General features: G+C 34.6%; 1 protein-coding gene and 1 pseudogene across 11 annotated transcripts in view; both read left to right on the top strand.

The window, feature by feature from the left end:
* Positions 1-17,487, top strand: part of Disp1 (dispatched RND transporter family member 1) — a 195,207-nt gene that overhangs the window by 134,566 nt on the left and 43,154 nt on the right. For 7 of the 11 annotated variants that reach the window (XM_048809325.1, XM_048809323.1, XM_048809324.1 and 4 more), the window contains one exon: positions 11,987-12,512. In XM_048809325.1, the coding sequence (XP_048665282.1) occupies positions 11,987-12,512 (526 nt within the window). Of the gene's footprint in view, positions 1-11,973; positions 12,513-17,487 lie in introns of all 11 variants that reach the window. The other 4 variants (XM_048809329.1, XM_048809327.1, XM_048809328.1 and 1 more) reach the window with 1 other exon arrangement.
* LOC125618545 lies at positions 13,675-14,746 on the top strand (annotated as a pseudogene).

Below are 17,487 nucleotides of genomic sequence, written 5' to 3'. Positions count from 1 at the left end.
AAGCAGTTTAGAAAATATATGTTAACCTTGCCTCAGTCTAAAAGATAATTTGTCTTATGAAATTGATTCATCCAACTTTTAGCTTTAATCCCACCTGTGTTTGTCACTTATATTGAACCAATTGAGCAACTCTTGGGAAATCTCCTTTCAGTGTTTATTACTATGCCCCAGTTCTTTACCTTCCACCTAACTGCTTTGAGTTCTGGGATTGGATCTGAGCATTCTCACTGCATAATTCTTTATATTGTGGATGATGTGATGGACAACCTTCACCTACAGAAGATAAGAACATTTTCCAAATTTTTTTTAAATGTAGTTCCTGATCATATCCTAACATGAAATAAAACTGAATTGTTTAGGATCAAGACACATGAACAGCTTAGCCTATCAGCTTTTGGTCGGGGGGTGGGGGGACCACCAAAAAACAAATAAGCAAAGAAAAAAATGTACATATAAAACAAAGCAACTGAAGGCTAAAAAAGCTACCCTTGGTGAATAGAGTGGCTCTTTGTTCTCTCCATCCCAGTTTCTATTCTCTTATTTTAATCACTGTTATATAGACTCACATTTAGATATTAAGAAAACTATTCACAAGAAACATAGTAGGTGCTTCTTATGAGATTGCTAAATGTTTACCTACTGAACTGAAAAGTATGACTTAATTACCTTTGTAAGCAAACAAGAATCCCATATCAACAGTTCATGCAATTATAATTCATCTGAAACATCCAAGAAAGCATACAGCACAATTCACAGACATTTGTAGTGATTATTTAAGTAAGGGATAGGAAAAGATTTGTGAAAATTGCATCCAGGCTTTTACTAAAAAGTTAATTTATTGGTTCAATTCAAGTAAGAAACAAATCTTGACAAATTTGATGTTTTTCTAAGCTTAAAACAAATCCGAGTCCTTCAAATAAAAGGATGTTTTTAGTTGTGTTTCATGCGAATACCTTAAGTGATGTTGCCTAAGTTGCTCTGTAGACTAAAGGATACCCTTGAGACATTATTTGCTGGACTCTGCAGGGAAGAACCCATTCGGGAAGCTGCTCTAGGAGATTTGATTTGCTACTTCTCAAACTTCACAAAACAGCAGGGAGTGAGGCCTGGTATCAGATACTTAACATTTGTGGGAAAAGTTTAGATAATTCTAAGTGTAGTATTAAAACAAAACACATTACCATCTAAATCAAACAACTTTTAAGAGCTTTTTTGTGATTGATCTCAGTTTTGGGCTTTATGAAAGACATTTTTGAAATTCTCTCACATTCTTTATCTTCACAATATGTGGGAGGAAAATGTTCTTGGTTTGATTTACCTCAGTGATGGTTTTTTCCTTTGAGCTGCTAAATTTTGAGGTTTTTAGATGTGTGAAGTATTAAACATCATGGTGTCTTTAGATATGCTTGTGATCTGTTTCACAAAATTAGTTAAGCTCAGAAATATGATCCTTTTTCTACCGGGAAGAGAGGTATATAGTGATACAGATAAATTGCTCACTTGTAAAACTGCCCGTTTTGTGATTTTAGTAAGGGTAAACTGGATTGAGATGAAATCTTATGACCTAAAGACAGACTTACATCTTGATGGTCTTGTTAACTACCAAAACATCTTGGAATTCTTCTTTGTCAGGGATGTGAAGCTAGAGAATAGACTTGTCATCTGAAGACTGTCTTACCTTAGTATTAAAAGTTTAAAATGTAACCAGAAATCTTTTTCCCCCTTCCTGACATGAAACTTGAGGGAGTGTGCTCTTCTATTAGAGGAGCTTGAGGCTTCATTTTAAAAACTGACCAGAGGTTAGGGACATACTTTTGCTTGAGTGATAAACAAACTCATTAGTCAAATTAACTATTTCCTAAACATTGGAAAGATCTGCAAGAAATTGAGGTTATGTGGCAGCTTATGTCACATTATTCCATGTGAATTCTGCACAGCTATCTTGCTTACGAAGCCTTTTCCCTTACTACATCCTTGCCCTTACCCTTCCAACATAAGAAGTAGGTTAACCAAGAAAACAACTGGAGATAGCTTCAGTACTATAAACCACATGTAACATGGAATACCAAATCCAAAGTTTTTAAAATAGGCAGCAGTATTTTGCATTTCAAGCAATATTGTCTGAATGCTGACTATTTTGAGTGAGTTATAAATTGATGAGGATTAATTTATATAAAGTATAAATCAGTGATTCTCAGCCTTGGCTGCATATTAGAGTCATCTAGGGATCTGTTTAATGAAATTAGTTAAACTCAGAAAAATTCTTAAAAAATACTTATGTCCAAATCACTACAATATGAATTAAGTAAGAACATCTGGCTAGGGCCCTGTGTCTGTAAAACTTAATATACATATGTATATTTTTATACATTATAAAACTATAATTTTATATAATACATATCACAATATAGAATATAATATTGTATATAATACATAAAATATATATGTAAAGATATATAATCTACATCCAAAGTGATTCTAATGTGCAGCTAGGGTTGAGACTGATGTAATAAATCTGAGATTTTGTGAATATTTGTTGTATTTATTACATTCCCTTAAAGACTAGTAGCAGATTCTAGATAAATTTCTTGGTTGGTTCTTGAGTAGATGATTACTTATAGAATTCTTCTATAAGTAATTTTTCTAGAATTTTTTAAATGACCATAGTTTGACATTTCTGAGTATAGACAGCTTTAGTTTTACTTTACGTATTCTTGGTTATACAAATTGGTATCATTCTCCAGACATTGGATTCAAAAATAATTAATGCAGCTAAATAGAATTTAAATTCATCTGAAATACAAACTCAGATATTCCCCACCCCTCTCATTGATGCTTATGGATACAACACTAGTGTGGGGAGAATTGAATGATAATTTCTGTAGATGAACTTGGGAAAGGAATCTCTGAGAATTGCTCTAATTGCAGTGCTCTTGAAATACCTATTTAGGAAGTTAAGTGTTTATGCTAAATATATATGTTATTGACATCATTTATTCCAGATTGGAAAAGACAGACTTTCTATTAGACCTATATGTAACTTCCCACAGGGAACTAGTAGAAAAAAGTACATTAGACATAAAACAAACAGAAACATGAAATTGATATTTCTATAGCCCTAAAATTCTTTATATTTAGCACATGTATAAATTTCTGCTTTGATAACCCAACTAATTCAGTGTTTTCATATTTGCTATTCTACATGTGTTATAATATCTTTCTAAGGTTATTTTACTTTTATAACTTTTGTTGAAATATGGGTTAGAGATTTTGACTAGCAATTTAATTTTTCTTCTGTATCATTAAGCTGTTTGTAAATTCCAGGAACAGTTTTTTTTTTCATAAAAAGTGAAACATGTAACATTTGCAGTTTATTCTCTTTGATGCCTTTATCATTTTATATATATGATATATAAAAATATATATAAATATATATATACCATGTATATAATCGTATTTTTCAAAATTATAGAAAAGTATATTTAATTTTCAAAGGTGGTGCTTGTTATTACAAATTGAGACTATCTGATTATAAAGAATTATGATCCTTCACTTTCAGAATTCCTAGAGCTTGGTGTGGGGAAAAGCATACTTGTATTCTTAAGAAATGTAGGGTTAGTGGTTTGGATCTCCAAAATCATAATGTTTTTTCTTTGGAAAATGGCCTCTAATTTGTTGCAACTTATGCTTATGGGGGATAATAGTATAATATTTTATTTTTGAATAGTTCTTTTCAATGTATAAAATGTTTATAAATGATTAGGTAAAGATATTTATGAGTGTTCTTATTGAAGGAGAATTTAATGGTAAAAAGTTCATGAACTCAAAGAAAAATAAAATTTAATTTGTCTCAGAAGGGAAGAAGATTATATTTCCCTACTTAAAACCATCCTTTTAGTTCAAGGGCCTGTTTCTTTGATTAAAGATAAATATTTTTCTGTCAGGTCTGTAGATTATATTATTTTGAAAAGTTCAGATACTTCATGACAACAGTGATCAATCCATTGCCTTGCTTTGTCAAGTTTGCATAACAATACATGGATGAGTAGCACCTCCTTAAATTAATGAAAGATGTCTCTGATACTCTTGACTGTGGAATTGTAACTTTAAAACTATCCTGGGAAATACTGAATTCAGAGGCTATTTTTCACATGGGCCTCAGGCAGAGTTTTATATCAGTAGTCTCTAGTGATCCTATAAACACCAGTTGAACTTGGCTTTACCCTGAGGTAATACCATCTTGAGGTAGTGGAAAAGCTTACCTTTAGAAAAGTAAAGCCGGCCTGGGATTGAATCCCAATCACGTGATTTGGATAAATTACTTTAATATTTTTGACCCTCAGTCTTCTCTGTAATGGGTTCAATGGGATCTTCAGAGAGGGATTGAGAGGAAAGTGCTTGACATAGTGAGATGATAGAAAACATTTTTAATAGCATTTTGTGGGAGAAAATATTCCTAGAGACAAAACCTGGCTGATGTCCTTCTGTCATCCAGCTTTAATAGCCCCATTGCAGAAAATGCCTAATGTATATGCCTTTGTCAGTTTTTCTTGTCATTTAGAGAAACTATTTCACTAGTTATAGCCCTAAATTTAATAGGGTTCTGGTGATCGGAAGTGGGACCATCATTTTGGGATAAACATCAAGCAGTTTTAGAGGAACCCTTTCATATAAAAACAGAATTGGTAAATAGTGATAGGTACTTCCCAAATTGCCTTTATACCCCTTTTGTATACCCATCTTCTTATATTTAATACCATGTAAGAAGAAACAAAATGTGTCTCACCCAGTTACCTGGGCAAAGTGCTTCAGTCCGTTTACATCGATTACACTAAAGATTAAAATTCTATCAACTCTAATTTTCATGCACAAACCAGTGTGGGAATCATGAGATAAATCGAAAATAAATTTGATTATCAATTAGAAGTTCTGTTAAAGGTTGTTACTTTTCTCTGCCCTAATTAGAAAAATTGACCTTTATCTCTCGGCAACTGTTATTATTTCTCTACTTGTTTTGTTCTTCCTACTTTAATTATGCATTATCTTGTCACTAGTTAAGCCCAATTCTTTTGTAGCCTCCCCACCTAGTTTGTTGTTTTGCTTTGATATGAAAAGTGTGTGCCAGGGACAACAGCACAGGCATGTTGTTGGAGGCTTGTGTTCCTACTCCAGGTGGAAGCATCAGAATCTGCTTTTATCTTAATTCCCAGGTTAACTTTATGTTTGGAATTCCTGGGTTAGTGCTTTGTATTTTCATCTAGTGAAACACTGTTATATGTAGCTTTCTTCTGGAAAAAATGGTTGGCTATATAGCATAGAGTCTTCTTGGTGACCCATTCTTGCCTTTTATTCTTAAATGTATTGCTATGAATCTGGTGAAGCAAAGTATTACTGTAAAATACATCATCTGAGCTTACCAAAAGTAGCTTAACAGAAAACTCTCAGCCTTGGCATCAGGATTCCTGGCCTCACCATATGCCATCAGTGTAACTTTGGGCACCTTACTTAGAGTCTCTGTGTCAAGTTCTCTTTTGCAAAATGAAGTGGCAATACCTGCCACATCTGTTTTTCTGAGGGCTATTAAGAGGATCAACTCAAGTGAGATCATGTGTGTGAAAGTGCTTTGGCACTACCAAAGAGGTGTACTATTGTAGCTGTTGATGGGGACTAAGATGTTGTTCCTTCAGGCTATGTAGGCCCTATGTTTGTTAAGGATAGTGATGGCTTTGCTAAGTGGTTACTGTGGTAATTGGAACAGGTCTGCGTATTCTCTTCAGCGGTACATTTAGATTTTAACTTGGCAGTTTTCTGGCCAGGCTAGCAGTTCTGATTTTCAGTTCCAAGTAGCTGATGTGAGTTATTTTTTTTTAAAATGGGATTTAGATGATTTGTATTCTGGGAGCTACCTAAATAGTCTGATTGCATTCTTTGGATAAATTATAATTATATTTTATTACCATATGTAGTATATCTATGTTCATGAATAAAATTTACAAATACAAGCAGATCCCGTTATCATTTTATAACATTTTAATGACATGCTCTTTTTTGTCTTTGAAGTATGATGATTTTGTATATATTATAGGTTCATACTTTTTGAGTTCCAGACAAATGTAGGATGTAATTCTAATCACATGAACTCTGGTGACTCTACACACACACACACACACACACACGCACACACATACCCACACTCACTCACTCTGGATCCATACCACGTAGGTTGTTCTACATCTAAGTTTTATTTGCACATAATGATGTTTTTTGGACTTCCTTCCAAATATTATATCCTTATCTAACCCACTTTTTTATTGGGCAGAATACATAAGTTAGAGTTAGGCAGAAATTGTCTCCTGTTGCTGATAAGTTCAGTTGTTTCTTGTTTTCACTGTTACTATGCTACAGTCAACCTCCTGATGCATACATACATCAAACACATTGTACAAGTATATCCAAAGGATAAATCTCTAGTTAAATTGTGGGTCAAAGGATAAAAGCTTCTTAAATTTTGATAAGTAGTATCCCTGTCACTCTCTTACAAGGTTACACCAATTGGCATTTCTAACAAATTTAATTCTAAGAAGAAACCAAGACTTAGAGACAGTTTAAGTAACTTGACCCAGGTTCTCAAAGTTGGTGACTTGTAGAGTCAACTTTCAAACTCAGACCTACCCATGCTATCTCTTCTCAGCCATGAATATTTCAGTTGCCATTTTAAAGCATAATTTTGGCTTTAAAACTAGGAAGCATCATTCCATGTCTTTTTATATGCTCATAACTCAAATAAATAAAAGAAGCAGGGTGCAGTGGTGCATGCCTATAATCCTAGCAGCTCAGGAGGCTGAGACAAGAGGATTGCAAGTTCAAAGCCAGTCTCAGCAACTTAGTGAGACTCTGTCTCAAAATAAAAAATTAAAAGGATTGGGGGTGTTTCTCAGTGGATAGGCACCCCTTGGTTCAATCCCTAGTACCAAAAAAAATTTTTTTTAAATGTAATAAAAGATGCTTCTTGCCAAAGACCAGATAGCCTCCAAACTGCTAAATCATTCAACATAAAAATGCTACCTGAAAAGGAATAATGATTATGAGTGAGATTAGTAGCTTTGGGTATAATTATATTGGTACATGATATTCATGGACAGCAGAAAGTACACCAAAATATGGTTTCCATCCCACCTTGAGCCAGTGACGCAATAAAGCTTTCCTTTGGCATCCCCTGTGTGTTATGGCCCAAGGGAGAACAGGTGGTTTCATCATAGTTGCCTTGGAAAGTTTTTCATTTTGTTTGACCCAGAACTTATTTCAAAATTCCACCAAAAATACAATCATTAATGCATTTGTAATCACATACCATAATATTTATTACAAGTGTTTGACATAAGTAAAGGGTATTAGCATTTTCTTTCAGGACTTCCTTTTTCCATTTCTTTTTATTATGTGTTTTTTTCTTATATCTTGTCTGCTTTACTGTTAGTTCTGTTCATCCTAAGCTTAGACCACATTTTTTTCTCATTTGTCTCAGTTCTAAAGAAAAAAAAAGTGTTTCTCTGTGTGAACCACAGGGTCAGCTCTTAACTTCAGATTGAAACTGAACCCCTACACAAATACACACACTGATAAGTCAGAGACATTTCTTAACTTTCTGTTTTTGCATCTGTGTGTGTGTGAGTGAATGTGTTTCCTTACTTATGAAATTATATTGGTTTTTCCCATTTTATGATTAAAGAAACTGAATCAGAGAAAGCTGTGTTTCTTGCTTCAAACACAAGCCAAAATCAGAGTTCAGATTATTCTTTATTATCCACTAGTTCCTGCTTCATTACAAGAAATATCCCACTTATAAAATAGGTTGGGCTCAAGAAGTTTGTTTGTAAGTCAGTTATTTCGTACTTGATCTGCATTTTGCCATGGTGGAAAAAAAAAAATGTTTTAAATGGTATTAAGTCCCTCAGCTAGCCTACAAGAATCTATTTAACTCTTGTGTAACTACAAAATGTGTATTTGCACTAAAAATAAAAAAGAATGGTAGTTATGATTCTGTTTAAAAAGAAAAAGGGAAATTATTTTCCTTAGGGATGCATAGACTTAATTAGAAGGTAGAGAAACGGGTGAAAATAGTGGAGAGTTTAGGAGAGATTTCAAGGTACTTCTAAGGGTATTAGAAGTTGATAGCACTGTCCCAGTTTTTCCTTTAGAACTTTGAAGATGTTTGTTGTTGTTAGATGCTTCTTACTAACATAACTCACCCACCAATTGTGATTAGAATCAATGGGATTGACTGAATTAAATTAAAAAAAAAATAGATGATCTGAGATGGTGTATTAGCCAACCTGAGATGGTGAAAAATAAACTGGCAAACCAGTACTTCTTCCTTCTATCCTGATAGAAAAGGCAGGAGTTTTTTGTATTTTTTTTTTCTTTTAGCCCAGCAGGTCCCATCAGTGGGGATAGCTTGGCTGAGGTCTAGAGGCAGCTTTGGAGCACAGGTTGCAGGTGGAGGCTGGAGAATACTATGCTTTCAGTAGTTTCTGTGTGTGAAGTGTTTGTACCATGGCAGTTTCTAATTCTGGACAATCATTTCATTGATCTCATCTAGCCATTGCTTCCTACATTGTCTATCATAAAATAAACATTTTAAATTTCAGTTAACTTTTTAAAGAGGCCAGCCTTCTCTAAATGTCCTTAAAACTATANACACATTATATATATATATATATATATATATAAATTAAAGGACATTTAGAGAAGGCTGGCCTCTTTAAAATAAATAAATATATATATATATTTTATATATATATTTTATATATATATATAAAGTTTTGCTTTGTTTTGTTTTCAGAGGATCAGCATATAGCTCATCCTTTTAACAGCAAAAGGGAGGATATGTTCTTCAGTAAACAGAAGCTTAAGTGAGGGGCACATTTGGAAAGTGAATGAAGAATGATTACTTTGTGCCTCCTGGGCCAGATTAGTGTTCTTATTGGACACTATGCCTACTCTGCTCTCCAGCAAGTTGCACAATTCATTTAATTACTTTTGCTTTGTGTTGGACATATTAATTGAGTATTTTATACTGGTTATGTGTACCCAAGAGTGATTTTATGAAGGTTAAAGCAACTTTATATACTGCAATTCAGAATTCCACTAGGTGGTCATTATAAGAGGAAGTTTGGGGATTGGTAGGGAAAAGTAATTGTAATTAGGTAAGTAACAACTAATTGATTTTTAAAAATACTTTAAAATGTTTTTGTCTTTCTACTGAAATGATATTTAGGAAAATTTCTAATCCATACCTTAATTCCTGTATTTTTTATTATGTGATGCTTATTTAATTGAATGTGTGTGGGTTTTATTTGAAAGGTAAATAAACTAATAATGCTAAATTCTCATCCCAATACAATGATACCTCCTGGGTGCCAGTATTTAAAGTTTTTTGTATTCTTCTCGTATACTCTGCTCCAAAATACTCTAGTTGAGTAGTTGACACAGTAGGTAAAAATGTGCATTAGACTCCTCTTCATAGGTTTTTTGGTTTGGTTGCAATGTATTTAGACCAAAATTGGCTACCTGTGTTTATTTGTTTTTAATATTTATTTTTTAGTTGTAGGTGGACACAATACCTTTTTTTTTTTTTTTTAATGTGGTACTGAGGATCGAACCCAGGGCCTTGCATGCACTAGGCGAGCACTCTACCACTGAGCCACAATACCAGCCCCTGTGTTTCTTATCAGAGGTGTGGAGAGACTGGAGAAAGATTTCTTCAAAATCTGTTTTGTCTGCTTAGAAGTAGTGAGCCAAAGGTTAGTGAGCCCAAAGTATGTACCCAAAGTACCGTGCCCAAAGGGTTCGTGAACCAAAGTATGGTTTTCTTTTTTTCTTGTTGGCTTTCATGTATAGGTTAAGTAGACCAGTGGCATTTAATGACCTGTTTTTCTTACTGTGAATTTGCAGATTTTGTTTTTATGTTTCTTAGAGGAGGTGGGGTGAACTAGCAGAGAAGAAGGAGTTTGTCTGTTTTTGTCCTTGTTTGTTGACTAGACAAGCATCCTACTAGTAATTTGAACATGTAAGGGTTTTCCTTTATATTGAATGCCTGAAGCCTTTGGTGAAAGGAAAAAAAAATGTAAGGAAAAAACTTTCATCTGAGGCAGATCTTACAGTAGTATTGTCACAGAAGAAACTAAAGGAGTCCTGGAGAGGGAAACCTCAACTCAGAATGAGTTGGGTCCTAGACAAACATCACAAAAATGAATTAAAGGACATTAGTTAGAGGCACAGAGATTTATTTAGGAAAACAAAGAATACATGTTTGAGGGAAAATGTGGCCCATCTCCAGAGTGAGAGATGCTCTTGGGGTCTGAGATTCTTTTTTAAAAATGAAACTTGGTGAGGGATGGGAATGGGAAGGTTTGTGAGGATGACATCAGTCTGGTGAACACAGGATGGTTTAGGTTGGTCTGGTCATGTCCAGGCTCCTTAGGTTGGTATGGTCTCCATTATCTGATCAGTAGATAACTGGAAAGTACTCTAGATTATAGGTTTCTTAAAATATCATATGTCTCTTTGTTTAATCTATTTATTGCATGGGTGAATTTTGATTACACTGAGTGATTTTTGGAAGTGAATGAATTTATGGTAACTCTATGATTTATGTATTTCCCAGAAATGTGGGAGTGACAGGCCTGGGAGAAGAACTAATTTGGGGAGTAACAGGCCTGGAAAGGCATGTGAAACTTCAGTTTAAAATTACGCTTCCTTGTTCTTCCTTTTGTCTCCATTCTACCTATCTTTTTATTTCTTCTATCCTACCTCAGTATCATTTTTCTCATGTACGAGCAATGTTACCTATTATGTATAACAAAACATATTAATACATTTATGGACAACTATGTAATATGGTTAAATTTTTAGCATTATAGTCATTGATGGAAAAAGAAGGAGAAAACTTGTGCATCTTGTATTTTGATTGTAAGAATTCTTAGCTAATTTTCATTTTCTTTTGTTTATTCTTATTCTTTGACTTAAGTAATTTGGAAGAAAAGTCTTATGGTTTTGGGGCTTTTCTAAAGCATAAAACATTTGAAGATTATTCACATTGTTTTAACCTGTTCAACTGATGCCTTCAGGTCCTTCATTTTGCCCATCACTCTTCAGTCAGAACACCTAAGCATCCCTAAATATTCTAATTTCTTTTTTTTTTTAATCTTGTGACCTGAATGCATAATCTTTTTTTATTTGTTATTTTTAGTTATACATGACAGTAGAATGTATTTTGACATATTATACATATACAATATGTATATGTATAATATGTCATATTAATGAATAAGAGTACAACTTCTTATTCTTCTGGTTGTACATGATGTGGAATTACGTTGGTTGTGTATTTATATGTGAACATAGGAAAGTTATGTCCAATTCATTCTACTATCTTTCCTATCCCCATTCACCGTCCCTTCCCTTCATTTTCCTTTTCCTAATCCAAAGTACTTCCATTTTTACACTCCCCTTTATTGTGAGTTAGTCTAAATATTCTAATTCTTAACACATTCTTGCATGTCTAAAATGAGAAGAGAAGAAAGGCACTGGGGGGGAGAGGTGAGGTGGCCGATAGGTGGGGATAGGAGAGTGTTCTTTTTTTCTAATTTTTTTTATTAGTTGCTCAAAACATCACAATGACATATCATACATTTGATTCAAATGGGGTATGAATTCTTATTTTTCCACGTGTACAGATTGCAGTATCACATTGGTTATACAGCCACGTGGAGAGTGTTCTTAAAATGCACCAGTATCTGGAGGAAAGAACAGTGCCTGAGTGTTGGCTGGTTCCATTGCAGATGCTGCTGGGTTTCTACCATGGTGGAACAACTTACTGCAAAAACCCTTGTGTTCAAAAAGCTCTTTTTAGATATCTTTCTTTTCTTTTTTATGTATTTGCTGACCTGCTTATAACTAGATGATTTTCTATAGTTTTCTTTCATAGGGTCAAGAAATCAGAGCATGGCTATGAGCAATGGAAACAACGATTTTGTGGTTCTGAGCAATGGCAGCATCACAACCAGTGCTACCAATCCTGGTCCCTTCACCCCCTGCGATGGAGACCATGCAGCCCAGCAGCTCACACCCAAAGAAGCAGCAAGAACAAAAGTGAGTCCAAATGGATGCCTGCAACTTAATGGCACAGTTAAATCATCCTTTCTGCCTTTAGACAACCAAAGAACACCTCAGATGTTATCCCAATGCTGCCATCCTTGCCCATATCATCACCCTTTGACCAGCCATAACAGTCACCAAGAGTGCCATCCCGAGGCTGGCCCTGCAGCACCCTCTGCTTTGGCCTCCTGTTGCATGCAGCCACACTCAGAGTATTCTGCATCTCTGTGTCCAAACCATTCACCTGTGTATCAGGCCGCGTGCTGTCTTCAGCCCTCGCCATCCTTCTGCCTGCATCATCCGTGGCCTGACCATTTTCAGCATCAGCCTCTGCAGCAGCACATAGCCAACATCAGGTGAGTCTTTGAAAGTTTTGCTTGCCTTTAGCATTCAACTGATTCCATCTGGATGTGACTGCTTATATTTATTTCCCCAAAAGGAGGAGAGGAAAATGTGTTGGGAAACAAAACTAATAATAATGCTTATTTTATGGATTGTGTGAAGCCTACTAAAATGCAAATGAAATAATATATCTTATCCATTGGCTTCTTGGTCCATTAAATTCTTCCTTCCTTTTTCCATGTCTACAACCTGGCTATACCTGAGTTACAAAGTTCAGTAAGATGTTTTATTGTTAGCAGTTCACACAGAGAAATGCACAGATCTTTAAATATGCAGTTTGATCAGTTTCAGCAAATGTGTACACTAGTATAATCCATATCTTAGCCTGGTGTAGCTAGCATATTTCTGTCCCTCTCTCAGTCATTCCCTGCCCCAGACATCATCTCTGCTCTGAGTTCTGTTACCACTGATTTGTTTTGTCAGCTCCTAGAACTTCATACAAAGTCATATGCAGCATTTATTCTTTTGTTTTGGGCAAGTTTTGCTCAGCATAAAGTTTTTGAAATTGATCTATTTCTGTGTGTATTAATTTTTCTTTTTCTTTTGAGTAGTAATCCGCTTGTTGCATGTAGCAAATTCTCTTATAACTAAAGAGTCATATACAGAAAGAGATTAAGTGATAAATACTTTTCACCTTTATCAGATTTTACATATTGAGATTATGTATTTTAATCTTAGAGGAATAAAAAAAATGAGAGAACAGGGTAAAGTGGGTTGGGAGAGGGGTAGAAGGAACAGTCCTCTGCAGCATGTTTCTGTAGTTTCTGAATATATTTCCATATGGACATAAGAACCTCATAGTTCTAGAACTATGATAAGAAATTCACCAAATTCATTATATTATATGATATAAATGTGATATATGTTATAATGATATATATAAAATCACAAATTAAATGGTTCCAGAATGTGAGATGAGATGAATTGTTCTGTTTTAAAGCTGAACTCTCCTTTAAAAAGTCATAAAGTTAGTAACTATGAGCAAATAACCAATTCTTTCAGTATACCAGGTTGTGCCAAGATTCTCAGGATTTTTCACTTAGCATTTCTTTAATGATCTAATTTAAAACATGATCTAATTTAATTTATTGAGAGTGCTATGCACACTTTAAGTAATATGGTATTAATAAAACAGAGAAGTGGGTGACTGAGCTCACCACTGCCTGTTTTTTTGGCCCTGAGGCCTCAATAGTCATCGTGAACTTACTTCAGATTGTGCATGACCACTGGGCTCATATATTTGTTCCTATGAGATTTGTCTTAGGATTTTAACTGGACAAAAAGAATGAAGAAAAGCTTACTGCCTTCTGGAATAAGAGTCTGTTATTTAAAGTGAAAATGAGACCTAATGAAGAAGTTACCTGAAAATAAAAGATTGTAACTAAATTACAGAATGTTCATATTTTAAAACACTGACAGTATTTAATATGAATGAACAAAAACTCATAAAAATACTATATTTGTCCATCCAGAAGACTTGTTTAAAAAAAAGTGGAAATTGATGAAGGAAATTTTTCTTATTTCAAATTTTATCTCAAAATTTTGAGCCTTTTGATTAACTATTTGTTATAGTCTTTTAAAGGTACTTGCAAAGGAAAGGTACAAGTCCAATTGTGTATATCATACACTTTATTGTGTTCAAGCATTACTTTCCTATTTTGTATATTTATTTGTTCAACAGTATTTAGTGAATACGTACATGTGCCAAGCACTGAGGATATAATTCTAAACAGATTAAGGCTTTTCCCCCCTTCATTCTATAAGATAGTAGGAAAGAAGACAGTAAATCACACAGCTACAATATTGTGATAAGTACTACCAAGAAGGAACACACAGGGGTGCAGATGAATAGAAGTCAAATGAAGAGAGAAAAAGGGGGTTGTCTTTCTTACAGGTAGCAGAAACAGTTCCTGCTTAGACTTATAAGGTAGTGTGGGCCCAACTCCAGCAGACTTCATTGTGCCTTGACCTTGATGGAAAAGTAGTAGCAAGAGGAGAGATATCCTGAGATCAAGTCTGGAGGAAATTTTAACCACTTAAGGAGTACTGGGCTTTATCTGCAGGCCATTTGTGGACCTGTTAGAGATTTGTTGCCTAGCATGCAGGAGGCCCTGAGTTCAATTCCCAACACTGCAAAAAGAAAAGAAAAGAAAAAAAAAGGAGGGGTGTGTGTGTGTGTGTGTGTGTGTGTATTTTCATAATGGTAAAATATACATACTTCATTCATTGAAGGCAATTTGCATCTTTTGCCTATTGTGAATAATTCCACTATGAACATGAATATGCAAATATCTGTATGAGTTTCTGCTTTTAATTCTCTGGGGCATATGTCCAGACCAGAGGTAAAATTCCTGGATCACTTGGCAATTCTCTTTTTTTAACTTTTTGAGGAATTGCGATACTATTTTACAAAGCATCAGCACCATTTTATATTCCCACCAAAGTTCCAGATTTTCATATCCCCATCAACACTTGCTATTTTGTCTGTTTCATCTTATTTAAGAATTGTCATCCTAATGGGTATAACACTACAGATTTTTGAGCAGAAAAGGAACACTGTCATCTTCATTCTGGAGAGTAGATTAAATCAGAATTGTTATGGATAGGAACACCATTAGAAGGCTTGCTGCAGTAATTCAGGTGAGAGATTGGTGACTTGAACCAGGATTTAGAAGTAAATTCCTTCCAGGGAGATTAGAAGGTAGAATAGACTGGATCTGGTGGATAATTGGATATGAGGTGGATATGGGAAGGGAGGAAAAGTCACATTTGATTTTCAGTTTCTTGGCCTGTACTGGAGGGATAAATAGTAATGTCATATACTAAAATGGGGAAGAGAGGTAAAGGGTCCTAAGTGAACAGAGTGGAGGCATGGAATTTCCTGGGGAACTGGAATTTGGTGATAAATGGTATTAAAACAGGATATAAGTTATAACAGTGAGTTTCCTTCAGAGAATTAGGATGCTATGCAATACATAATGGCAACATTGAGGACAATGATCCTGGTAAGGGTTATCTTAGACTGAACTCTGAAGAGCTTAAACTCAAGCCAGCAGGTATTTATTTGCAGGATTGTGCTCTGGGCTAGGACCTGAGCCGGATGCTGGCTCCCTTTTTCCATCCAGTAAGATAGCCACAAAGCATATTTGGATGTGGACAGAACTGCTATGTAAGGGAAAAGAGAGCAGTTTGGGTGAGTCTGAACAGAATGTCCTTAGTATAGAAATTCTGAAAATGGGAATGTAGTGATGTTTTCTGCCTTTCATTAATTATTCTATTTAGCACTTTTAAGAAATTTTTGGAACAAATGTTCTAGAAGCTGAACTCCATCAGGCACTTAAATTTCCTAATTCTTTTTAGTTTGCTTCATGATGATTTATTGCATCTTGATTTTTTAAGTTTTTGTTTTAAAATCAATAACATCAAGTACTTAATGAAGTATTGTTCAATTACTGTTTAAGGTGCATTCATGACTACACACTTCAGCTCTTTATTCCTTTACCAATTTCTGACTCACTTTTCCCATGTTTTCTTTTTGTTTCCCCTCAGAACGTTCATTATTTTCTGTGAAGGAACATCTGTTTTCCTAAAAGAAATGAGAATTTGTGTGCTATTTTAAAAGATACAGAATCTACCACTTGAATTCTTATTCTCATATATAAATTGTATCATAATATCCAGAGGAAAAATTATAGATACCTCTGAGCATCATTTTTCAGTATCTGTCTTACTTTCCTCCACCTGGCCTACAGAGACCCACATTTTCCATTTCCTTATTCCTGGTGATGGTGTTATTTTGTTTAGCCAGAAAATTTAAATTAAAACAAATCACTCTGAACACACATCAGCATTGTGTCCTGAACCACAGCGTTGACATAGATCTCAGCATCTTTGCTTTACCCAGATCATCCAGAGTCAATCTCAGGGCTTCTCTGAGATGTTAGAGCAATGAACAGAGAGATTCAAGATTACTTATTCACTAGTTTAGCAAGTATTTAAGTAGTAGTTAGTGTTAGGTGTTGGAGACACAGATGAAAACTGCAAACCTGGTCCACAACTTCAAAGATATGAGAACAGTGTGGACAGGTAAAGCACATAGGTTTCAACATGGGCTGACCACAGGTAGATTATCATCTTTGATCAGTACAAATTTATAGAATCACTGCTACATCCTCTGGAGCATAGAAGGTAAATATAGTGTTTATTTCAGAGCAATGGACCAGGTTTATATATTAATACAAAAAGGAAACTAAACAATACAGTTCTAAAAATTCATATCCTCCTTTATAGTGAAATAGTAATTTATCTTTATTTCTTGATGTAAATCATTACATCTCTTGGACTGCTGGGAAGGTGTCTTTTGCAGGAAAGAATAGTTAAACTTCATTCTTGGACCTTTGCTATTCAGTAGGATCCAATAAAATTAAAATTTTATTCTTTTGTCACACTAGCCACATTTCAGGTACTCAGTAGTCATATGTGGCTAGTGGCTACCATATTGGACAGCACAATGTAGAGCATTCCCATTATTACAGAAAGTTCCATTGGACAGGGCTATGTGCCTTGGCTCTGTAAAGCAACTAAGATCTCTTTTCAATCTTCTTGGGAGCAAATAGAACTCATATGATGTACAATAGCAATATTTGTCAGTGAATACCCTTGTGTCAACGTAATTCCAGTTAATTGGGATTTGATTGCTTATCTTTTGTTGAGTAGATAATAAAAAAAATCCCTTTTCTTCAAAAATTTGAAGGACTAAAGCCCTATATTAGGAAAAAAGTATACAATAGGCAAGCATATCTTTCAAAATCTTCCCGAAGCCACAATTACATCCTACAAAAGGCCACCCCACATCATTATTTCAATATCTTGAATGCAAAGTTATCAGCTTATTCAGTTTCTAGTTGCTTAGGATTTTGGTAAGTAGAT

This window comes from Marmota marmota, unplaced genomic scaffold, assembly GCF_001458135.2.
Source record: "Marmota marmota marmota unplaced genomic scaffold, marMar, whole genome shotgun sequence".
Lineage (NCBI taxonomy): Eukaryota > Metazoa > Chordata > Mammalia > Rodentia > Sciuridae > Marmota > Marmota marmota.
This window is presented reverse-complemented; position numbering and strand designations above follow the sequence as displayed.